Source organism: Humulus lupulus, chromosome 2 (assembly GCF_963169125.1).
Source record: "Humulus lupulus chromosome 2, drHumLupu1.1, whole genome shotgun sequence".
Taxonomy (NCBI): Eukaryota; Viridiplantae; Streptophyta; class Magnoliopsida; order Rosales; family Cannabaceae; genus Humulus; species Humulus lupulus.
The window spans coordinates 119,497,060-119,509,025 of NC_084794.1; the positions used below are offsets into that span (position 1 = coordinate 119,497,060).

General features: G+C 37.6%; 1 protein-coding gene across 1 annotated transcript; it reads right to left on the bottom strand.

Annotated features, from left to right (window-relative positions):
* Window positions 1–8,734: 8,734 nt before the first annotated feature.
* LOC133814666 (uncharacterized) lies at window positions 8,735–11,520 on the bottom strand. Its single transcript, XM_062247597.1, has 4 exons — window positions 11,212–11,520; window positions 10,236–10,629; window positions 9,851–10,024; window positions 8,735–9,081 (listed from the first exon to the last, which is right to left on the bottom strand). The coding sequence occupies exons 1-4, from the start codon at window positions 11,518–11,520 to the stop codon at window positions 8,735–8,737; spliced, it is 1,224 nt and encodes a 407-aa protein (XP_062103581.1).
* Between the last annotated feature and the right edge of the window lie 446 nt (window positions 11,521–11,966).

Consider the following 11,966-nt stretch of genomic DNA (forward strand, 5'->3'; position numbering starts at 1 on the left):
TTATTTGGACACTCATAGTAGTACTTGTAGATTTTCTAAGTTTAACCTGTAGTTTAGGAATATTAATTTTAACCTAAGGTTTGATTAATATGACTGATATTGAGGGTAATATTTATTATATTATAAGGTTTAGTTAAGACCCAATAAGATAATAGCATATGTCATGTATAGGTTTATTAATCATTAAGTATTTTGAGGAATAAATTTATTAAGGTAAAAGATTTGAATACCCTAAGGTCAGTCAGCAGCTTTGAAAACGTTAAAGGGCTTTGTCAAGGCTGTTTACTCAATTCAAATTAAGCTAAAAATGTGTAATTTTGTGTTTAAATATTCAGCGTATGCCGATATATCGCAGCTATAGGGGGCGATATATCGCAGTACGAAGATACGAAAAACACGAAACGTTGCACGATTGCCTCGAGCATAATGGCCCAGGCGATATATCGCCTACAGGGGGCAATATATCGCCTCCTTCAGCATATTTTTGAAAGTTTTCAAAAACATTCTCATTCAAATCCTTAACCTCTTGATAAGTCCAGCACCTTTCTGAACGAGTCTGCAGCCTCTGCTGAACGATAATTCAAATGTTTTTCACTTAAAAAGCCATTATTTTTATTCAAGTTAAATGAAGATCTTTTCATTCCTAAACTCTATAAATAGGACCTAGTACCCAGCCATTTATTCATCTATTACTCTAAGTTCAGAGGCTGCAAGTTGCTAAGTTAGTGTGAGAGTGTAAACACTTGGGTTGGGAATTATAAGCTTGATCACTATAAGCTTATCAAACACTTGGGAAGTAAGGTTCTATTCACATTTCGGTTCAAGGTTTAGATTGATCATAGAAGTACTCAAGGTATCCCAAACTCTAGTCCATTTCTGTATTATTTCCTTTAAAGTTCTCATAGTCTTCTACTCAGTATTCTAACCTTATTCTTATTCTTTGTTAGGAAATATAAGTTCTTAAGCACAAGGATTTTGGTAAGTATATTTTGATAGTATAGTTCCTTCATCACTTTCATCCGTTTTCTTCAATATACTCACCCTATTATAAATGGTTTTTAGGAGTGTTCCAAGGTCCCAAATATGTTCTCATATCCCGGTTATTTTGGTAAGGAAAATAGGATAGGATTTATGTGCTATATGATTTTATATGTTATCTTATGAATGTGTGTTATGAAAAATGTTATGTTAAGTATGTTTGTAGACTTGGGCATATGACCTATACAACTAACAAGCCCCAAATAGATTATGGGCATATGACTTGCTTAGCTAGCAAGACCCCACTAATCTAATGGGCATATGACTTGTTTAGTTTATGGGACCCCAAGTAATAATGGCCATTATAGTATGTATGTGACATAAGTGTTATGATATGTTGTATGTTTCTTTATGAAATTTATGTATATGGTTTATGTGTTAGATTTTCCTTGCTGGGCATTAGGCTCACTCCTTTTTGTTTATATGTGCAGGAAAATAGCTTTAGTGGCGGGAAAGGTTCTTGGTAGTTTTGGGCATGTGTATTGAAGTGGAATGGATTCAAAGAGCCGAGAGTTTCGATTCAAGGATGAAGTCTTTACTTATGTTTTTATGTGTATTTTTCCGCACTTATTTATGTAATCTCTTTTAATTACAATTATGTTATGTTTTGATTTTAAAACAATGGGATCCCATATCCTACTTGAGATTTTATGTAAGTTTAACATTTGTTTTTACAAGTTTTAATAAAGTTATGATCTTTTCACTTGTAAGTTTTGTTAAGGAATAGGGTCTATGTGTAGTTTTCATTAATGGTCCAAAGTCTAGAGTAGTTGGGTCATTACATAACCATATTGAGGGAGGGCTGGGATCAGTAAAATCATTCTCACTACTATGGCCCCCTAACTCTCAATATAGAAACTCGGTTCATTGATTTGTATCCACCCTCACCGAACTAAGTCATTATTTATTTTACTTATTATTTATTATGATTGCAAAAAAAAATAAAAAATCAAACTCATACATGATAATGAAATAACATGATATTCATTTGGAAAAAAAAGTTTTTCACTTATTACAACCATAAAACAAAGAAATAAATAAAATAAACAATGAAATGCTACTATTCTAAAAATCAGGATCTTCTACATCCGACCCTTCATCTAACATATCATCATCCAGTTCTTCATAATCCTCATTGTCATGTGCATCAAAATGTCCTCTAGGAAGGTTTGTGAAAATCCTATGTTTTTGCTCATTGGTAAACTGAAATTCGGATTTTGAAGTGAGCCTAATTAGAAGAAAGTAATATCGCATTGCTGCTGGTAGTTCATCCTCATCATCCATTGTTTACCATATTTCCTCTAAGGCTGCTATTACAGGATGAAAATCTTTAAACAGTCTAATCACTAATACATATTGTTCTGTTGCTCTCATCATTATTTGCTTAGACTCTTGAAGATGACCTATTTCTCTGTGGAACAAGAGTAGTCTCCGGGTGATTCTCTCTAGTGTTCCTATGGTGTTTCTTGGTTATCTTATTCTCTTTAAAGCCTTAATGGCTCGGATATCCTCATAAGTTAATGCTCCATTCATACTTAACTGAAAACATAAATACTAAAACTCGTTAGCTATACACATAAGCAAAGTAACTATAACTTAAATACTTACTTGGCGGTCAGATTCGGAGCTTTGAGTGTGTGTATCGAGGAGAACTTCATGCGAAGGAACTGTTTACTCTGATACCAACTGTAATGACCCAACTACTCTAGACTTTGGACCATTAATGAAAACTACACATAGACCTTAATCCTTAATAGAACATACAAGTGAAAAGATCATAACTTTATTAAAACTTGTAAAAAAATAAAGGTTAAACTTACATAAAATTTAAGTTAGGATATGGGATCCCATTGTTTTAAAAGGAAAACATAACATAATTGTACTTAAAAGAGATTACATAAATAAGTGCGGAAAAATACACATAAAACCATAAGTAAAGACTTCATCCCCGAATCGAAACTCTTGGCTCTTTGAATCCATTCCGCCTCAATACACATTCCCCATGCTTCCAAGAATCTTTCCCGCCACTAAAGCTATTTTCCTGCACATATACACAAAAAGGAGTGCGCCTAATGCCCAGCAAGGAAAAATCTAACATATAACCATATACATAAAATTCATAAGGTAACATAAAACATATCATAACACTTATGTCATATACATACTATAATGGCCATTATTACTTGGGGTCCCATAAACTAAACAAGTCATATGCCCATTAGATTAGTGGGGTCTTGCTAGCTAAGCAAGCCATATGCCCATAATCTATTTGGGGCTTGTTAGTTGTATAGGCCATATGTCCAAGTCTACAAGCATACTTAACATAGCATTTTACATAACACATATTCATAAGATAACATATAAAATCTTATAACACATAAGTCCTATCCTATTTTCCTTACCAAAATAACCGGGATATGAGAATTGATTCGGGGACTCTGGAACACTCCTAAACCATTTATAATAAGGTGAGTATATTGAAGAAAAGGGATGAAAGTGATGAAGGAACTATACTATCGAAATATACTTACCAAAAACCTTGTGCTTAAGAACTTAGATTTCCTAACCAAGAATAAGAATAAGGTTAGGATACTGAGTAGAAGACTATGAGAACTTTAAAGAAAATAATACAGAAATGGACTAGAGTTTTGGATACCTTGAGTACTTCTATGATCAATTTAAACCTTGAACCGAAATGTGAATAGAACCTTACTTCCCAAGTGTTTGGTAAGCTTATAGTGATCAAGCTTATAATTCCCAACCTAAGTGTTTACACTCTCACACTAACCTAGCAACTTGCAGCCTCTGAACTTAGAGTAATAGATGAATAAATGGATGGGTACTAGGTCCTATTTATAGAGTTTAGTAATGAAAAGATCTTCATTTAACTTGAATAAAAATAATGGCTTTTTAAGTGAAAATCATTTGAATTATCGTTCAGCAGAGGCTGAAGAATCATTCAGAAAGGTGCTGGACTTATCAAGAGGTTAAGGATTTGAATGAGAACGTTTTTGTAAACTTTCAAAAACACACTGAAGGAGGCGATATATTGCCCCCTGTAGGCGATATATCGCCTGGCCCAGTATGCCCGAGGCAATCGTGCAACGTTTCGTGTTTTTTCGTATCCCCGTACTGCGATATATCGCCCCCTATAGCTACGATATATCGGCATACGCTGAATATTTAAACACAAAATTACACATTCTTAGCTTAGTTTGAATTGAGTAAACAACCTTGACTGAGCCCTCTAATGTTTTCAAAGCTGCTGACTGACCCTAGGATATTCAAATTTTAACCTTAATAAATTTATTCCTCAAAATACTTAATCATTATTAAACATAGACATGACATGTGCTATAATCTTATTGGGTCTTATCTAAACCTTATAATATAATAAATATTACCCTCAATATCAGTCATATTAATCAAACCTTAGGTTAAAATTAATATTCTTAAACTATAGGTTAAACTTAGAAAATCTACAAGTGTTACTATGAGTGTCCAAATGAATCCCGGTCTGAACCAAAAATCCACAGTCATAAAGATAATACTATTATTACTATTATACTACTATCTAACTTAGCTAAGTAAAGTTCTTTGGACTCTACACCGGACCTGATAACCACCACAAGGGGGAGGCTAAGAACACTTCCTGTATATAGATGCTAGGTCTTTACACCTATAGGTGAGTGGACATCTGATCTACCTATGATGACACAGAGACTAGGTCGTGAAACAACAACGTGCACCAATCATGATCACTATGGCTCTCATCGGTATAACCAAATGCAGGTAAAAATGAAAAGAAAGAAACATATTCCCTTTATATTTTAGAAAATTGGGCAGCATAACAGCTACATTTGAATAAACCCAAAAATCATAACCTGCATAAATAAGTGAACAAAAATATATATTTGGCACTCAGTGCCCTCAGAACAGATTGGAAAACATGCAGGTTAAGTTTTCAATTTTTCAAACATTTTATAAATCTCAAAATTGGAATATGTTGAATGTAATTTAATACGAGTAAAATAAGTCCAGTAGTCCAGTTGAGTCCCTACCTCTTTAGATACCTCCTTAGAATTTAATCTGAGCCCAAAGCGACGCTCCTAAGCTTAACGATGATCTTAGAATGATTTAGTCTGATTTTAATATCACGTTTTTCCTACGTGCACCAAATGAGCGAACAATTATCATCATATCATTCCTTATTCAAAATCGTGTTCAATGACATATAATATGACCATATTTAAAATTTCAAGTTCCAGAACCTCACCTAAGCAGTACACAATAGCGGTTGGTGGTGGTACCGGAAACGTCGACGAATATATGCATGGCATATATCAAAATGATCCTCTCGATGAGTACATCACGAAAGTACAGCTCCTTCGCCCAAATGACCTCCGGTGTCACCGGAAAATGCTTCCAAAGGGGCGGAGATACCCAAAATCTTGTCGGAGAAAAATGGCGAGTTGACTGGAATGGTTTAGTGGGTTTTGTTCCTCTCTTCACGCTGGTTCTAAAGGTACCAACCACTTGCCGAGTGGTGGTCGGAGTTGGACGGAAAACACAGTCAAAGTTGACGAACCAAAACTTTGACTGACTATTCCGAATAACTTACGGCGAGTTGGGCTGTAACGCCCTAAACTCCAGGGACCGTTACGATGTGCCTTGTAAACAGTGCTAAACTCGCTAATCAAGTCATTTGGCCAAAATCGTGTAACTAAGTATGATTAGCGGTTTAGGGATTAAATTTTTTGGATAAGATATAACGTTTCATTAGAACGTTTAATATATATGTTGGGATCCCAAAATTATAATTTCAGAGTCTTCTACAAGAAAATATTTACAACAGGTCGTTCTATGCGGAAAAAAAGGGTTTAACCCTAGTTCCTCTTCAAACCTCGGCCGTGGTGGACGAGCAGCTGCATATGTACACATCATCAACTAAGCTCTCCAACTCAAGGATGGTCCAATTTTCTTTTGCCTTTACTTGCACCACATAGCACCTGTGAGCCGAAGCCCAGCAAGAAAACTTAATATGCTCATGAACAGTTATAACATGTCATCAGATCATAAGGCACACGCCTAGCAGATATAGCCCTATTCCACAGGCAAATGAATTCACGTAATGTTGAGTATAACACACCAACCAATGATCATAATAATCATCCAGGACTCTTAGCCCCAATATAGAAATGCAATGTTGAGTATAATATATCAACCAATGACCATAATAATCATCCCGGACTCTTAGTCCAAACAAATAGGTGACAGTCGCAAAAGTCACAAAAGTGGGTACAACCCCCTCTCTAGCCATGTGACGATAGGGTCACCAGGGCTTAACAGATAAGTGAACCTTCCATAGCTTAAACAGGATAGGTGCATGGTGATTAGTCACCAACATAACCTTCCTCATGACCATAGAGTCATAACCTTAGAACATCGTTCCCTAGCCGTGTGACAAGAAGTCACCTGGGCCCTAGGCCCCGGTTCTAGTAACTAGTCTTAGACTAGACAAGCGCTTATAAGTTCATCGACCTTAGAGTCGGTCCAGCGTTAATGCCTTAGAGCCATTCAACGCTGATATCGATTAGATCTCATCTTCATTTGGCTCGGCGTTCATGACGCTATGCCATTTCTGACTCTTAGGTCAATGTCCCTGACTAGTCAGTGCCATAAACAAGTAAGCAATGCCACCAAACATATATCACATATCCAATATTTGTATACAAGGCATTCAGCATGCTTTCTTAACAAGTACTAGTACAATTAGGACCATGCATAAACACAGAGGCTCAAGCTCTAAACAATATCATACTCAGTATACAAAGCATGTCCTAATCACATGTTTCTCGTGCATCATATGCATCATATTTAATCGCCTGACATGCCTTAACAATAATCATGCATGCCACATTTAATAATCCAACATGCACCAATAATAGCCATGCATGTCACATTTAATAACCAACCAACATGCATCAAGAATAACCATGCATGTCACATATATACAGGGTCCAGTTTTCTTACCTCAGATTCGAGCTAGAATCAATATAAGAAGGACCCTTGAGAACGATCAACATTTAAGCCCTTAGCGGTCACCTAGTCATAACCAAATATAGGACACCATCAATAAAAATAATCAACATAGGTTTCCAAACCAAAATCTAGCCTCCGGGACATCAATCCAAACTAATCCAAGTAGTAGGAACCATCCCAAGGCCTAAAACTATGTTCCCGGGGTCAAAACACACAAATGGGCTCAACTCTGCCCAAGAGCCGTAGCCCCCAGCACAACCTGAAGCAAGCGCCGCGGCGCCGAACACCAAGGGCCATGGCGCCCAGCAAGAACAGAACTGGGGCACCTGCTTCATCGAGCTAGGGCCGTGGCGCCCAAGAACAGGGCCGCGGCCCCCAACCCTGGGCCATCCCCAAACACGATTTTCAACTTCCCAAATCCTCCAAAAACATGCCTAAACATTCCCAAATCATCAAATCAAAGTTCCCAAGCTTCCCAATGGTCCAAAACCATCAAAACCCAAGGCTCAACCGAACCAAAAACTCAACGATTCATAATGTCCAATTCTAAGCTTAAAAACTTTGAAAACTTGAAACTTAAACTTAGATTACCTTCAATTGGGTTGTTTTCCATCAAATCCTTCGGTTAAGAAGCTTCTAATCTTTCCTAGGATCGCTATGCCTTGACCCTTGCTTGATTCCGACTCCTAGAACTCGAGATTCCTTCAAAAAGGCTTCGAATGGTAAAATAAGCTATCGGGAAGGGAGAGAGAGATTTTCTAACGTACGTTCTTATCTGACAAGCTACTTCAAGCTTAAGTAACCTCAAATAAAACCTAGTGCTCGGGGTCCCGAAAACACCCCCAGGGACATTATAGTCAAAACTTCCAGAATTCCATCCTGATCTCAAATACTCCCAATTTATCACCAAATAAACATTCTTATTACCCAATAATCGACCTCATTATGACAAAACCGCTAATCAATAATCTAAGATCATCTCATGCCGAATAGCTCGAATATATCTCCATAATAATAAAATCTCAATCACAATTTACAATATGCACCTAATTTATGAATATGCCCTCAATAGGCCAATTTACCAAAATGCCCTTATGATTCTAAATACACCTATATGCATGCATTTATCATCATATAATAATATAATTCACATTAACATTCATATAACCATTTAATACCATGATAAATCAATTATGGCCCTCCCGGCCTCCTAATCAAGGCCCTAAACCCTATTAGGAAATTCTGGGCATTACATGGGCGGTGCCGCTTGGAGGTTGAGGTCGCCGGAGCAAGGCGAATCCAATGAGCCGCCGCATGTCAAAAATGGTGGTTGCTGGAGGTTGGGTCTTAGTGGTGGTGGTGGTGTGTTGCCGTGGAGAGAAGAGAGAAAGAAGAGAAGAGAAAAGAAAGAGAAGAGAGAGAGAGTAGTCGGGGAAAGAGAAAGAAAAGAAAGAAAAGGAAAAGAAAAAAAAGGAAGAGTCCATTGTCTCTTTTAACTTAAGTGGGTCCCACCCCTTAAAAAATATATTTTTTTTTCTCAGTCTTTACATTCTTCCCTCCTTAAAGAAATTTTGTCCCGAAATTTTCAAGGTACAACCTCAAGCTGAAAATTAAACAAATGAGGATACTTCTCATACATCTCCGACTCTGACTCTCAAATAGCCTCGTCTTCTCTTTGGTTCCGCCATAAGACCTTGACTACGGGAATCTCTCTATTCCTTAGCACCTTTAACTCTCTCGCTAGAATTCTGATAGGTTGTTCTTCATATGTCACGTCCTCTTGAATAGGGATAGCCTCATACTCAATGATGTACGATGGGTTTGTAGTATACTTCCTCAGCATCGACACATGGAACACATTGTGAACATGCACTAACCGCGCTGGTAAGTTCAATCGATAAGCGACCTCCTCATCCCTCTCAATAACCTCGAAAGGCCCAATATACCTCGGGGCTAGCTTACCCTTCACTCCAAATCTCGTCACACCAAGCATGGGAGTAACTTTCAAGAAGACATAGTCACCAATCTCAAACTCAACTTCTCATCGGAGGAGATCGGCATAACTCTTCTGATGACTTTGAACAACCTTAAGTCTCGCTTGGAAAAAAAATACTTTGATCTTCCCAGTAGTACTAGCAATTTGAGATCCAATTGTGACATGCTAATCTGGTTCTGCCCAACACAAAGGTGATCTGCATGGTCTCCCATATAAGGCATCATAAGGAGCCATGCCTATACTGGCCTGGTAGCTATTATTATTAGTGAATTCCCCCAATGACAAGTGTTCTCCCCAGCTACCCCCAAAATCCAAAATACAAGAATGAAGCATGTCCTCCAAAGTTTGGATAGTCCTCTCATACTGTCCATCTGTTTGAGGGTGGTGAGCGGTGCTCAAGTTAAGTTCAGTTCCTAAAGCTTCTTGCAATGCTCGCCAAAATTTTGATGTAAATCGAGGATCTCTCTCAGAAACAATGCTGGAAGGAAACCCATGCAATCAAAGTATATTACTCACATAAATTCGGGCTAGTTTAGAAATCTTATAGTTCTTCCTAATTGGAATGAAATGAGCAGATTTGGTCAAACGATCAACAATCACCCAGACAGTGTCATGCTTTAATGGTGTTAATGGTAATCCTGTCACAAAGTCCATTGTGATCTTGTCTCACTTCCATTCTGGTATAGGTAAAGGTTGAAGCAACCCTGAAGGTCTCTAGTGCTCAGCTTTAACTTGTTGGCTTAGCTACAAAGTTAGTCACGTCTCTCTTCATACCTTCCCACCAATATTGTCTTTTCAAATCTTGGTACATCTTTGTGCTTCCAGGATGTACAACAAACTTAGACCTATGGGCCTCAATCATAACAGACTCTCTAAGATCAGGGATTTTTGCAACGACTAATCTTCCCTTATGGTATAAGAATCCTTCAGCATTCACTGTCCATCCATCTAATTGCTCACCATTTTGGATTCGATTCTAGATAAGTCTCAATTTCTCATCTTGCCACTGACATTGCTTAACTTGTTGAAGTAGCACTGTGTAGCAACCACATTTTCTTTTCCATGAGGATATTTCAAAGTGAAATTCAAGTCTTAGTAAAGAGATACCTTAAACTCTTATGATCAAATTATAATTCAAACTTTTCCCCATATAAGTAACATCTCCACATTTTCAAGGCAAAAATCATTGCTGCAAGTTCCAAGTCATGTGTGGGGTAGTTCTTCTCATGTGTCTTCAATTGGCATGAAACATAGGCAACAACCTTGCCATTTGGCATGAGAACTCCACCTAAACCAGTACCAAAAGCATCAGTGAATACCACAAATGGTTCATTACTATTAGGCATAGTGAGAATAGTCACCGTAGTCAATCTTGGCTTAAGTTCTCTGAAAGTTTCTTCGCAATTGTCATCCCACATGAACTTTAAATCCTTTCTTGTTAGCTTTGTCAAAGGCATAGAAATTCGAGAAAAATTCTCCACAAAGCGACAATAGTAACCTGCTAACCCAAGAACACTTCGAATCTCAGTAACGTTCTTTGATTTTTTTTTCCACTGCAAGATAGAATCTATCTTCGCATGAATCCACAGTAATGTCCTCTTGATATCTTACATACCCTAATAATTTGACCTCAGTCATCCAGAAGTCACATTTTTCTTTCTTAGCATATAATTGATGGTCCCTCAAAGTTTGCAACACAATTGTTTAATGTTCTGTATGGTCCTCAGTTGTCTTGGAATACACCAAAAGGTCATCAATAAAAACAACCACAAACTTATCCAAATAGGGTCTAAAGATTCTATGCATAAGGTCCATAAATGTTGCAAGTGCATTCGTCAATCCAAATGGCATCACAAAAAAGCTCAAAGTGTCCATAACGCGTTCTGAAATTAGTTTTAGGAATATCCTCTTCCTAAATCCTCAATTGATGATAGCCTGACCTTAAGTTAATCTTGGAAAAACACTTTGAACATATGAGCTGATCAAACAACTCATATATCATTGGAAATGGATACTTGTTCTTAATTGTCATCTGAATTAATTTCTTATAATCGACGCACAATCACAAGGATCCATCAGATTTCTTGGCAACCAAAACTGGAGCTCCCCATGGGGAAGTATTGTTCCTGATGTACCTTATCCATTAGCTCACCCAATTGCTTTTTCAATTCATCCAACTCTGCAGGTGCCATGCGATAAGGGGTAGTAGAAACTGGTTGAGTCCCAGGAATCAAATCAATGCAAAACTTGATCTCTCTATCAGGTGGTAGTCCTGGCAAATCCTCAGGAAACACATCTGTAAAGCCACTAACCACTGATATCCAAGGAAACTTGTCTAGAGGCCTAGACTCATCCTCAATTGCAAACAGACTCCCATAACACTCTAAGTTTCTTTTCCCACCTAAACATGCCTTAAGTATAGGATCCTGCCTTACTGCATTCATGTTGGCTCGATATACAATGAAATCTCCACTTGGAGTTAAAAGAGTCACCCTTTTGCATGAGCAATCAACAATGGCTTGGTACTTAGACAACCAATCCAGACCAAGAATCACATCAGCTTGTCACATAGGTAACACCATCAGGCTTCCTAATAAATTATGCCATTCAAACACAATACAATTGATTTGTAGATGGTTGATACTTCACCATGCCCTCCCATAGGTACACTCAACTGCAATGTAGGACTAAAAGTTTCCCAACTCAAAACCAACATGCTAGCAAACATTAATGATATACAAGAATGAGATGCACCAGTATCAAATAATACATGAGCCCAAGAGTGTGAGATAAGAACCACACCATCCACAACTCCCTGGCATGCTCCTCCTTGTACATCATCACCACCAAGAGCATAAGCTTGACCAGAGGCTTTTCCCTTTGCTTTCCC

Bases quoted from the DNA above. Each gene is read 5' to 3' on its own strand.
- LOC133814666 (XM_062247597.1), bottom strand. From the start codon at position 11,520: ATGAATGCAGTAAGGCAGGATCCTATACTTAAGGCATGTTTAGGTGGG. The intron at 10,630-11,211 runs GTACATCAGGAA...TCTATCTTGCAG, and splicing joins TGGGTGAGCTAATGGATAAG to TGGAAAAAAAAATCAAAGAA. The intron at 10,025-10,235 runs GTTACTTATATG...GTGAGCAATTAG, and splicing joins TGCCTTGAAAATGTGGAGAT to ATGGATGGACAGTGAATGCT.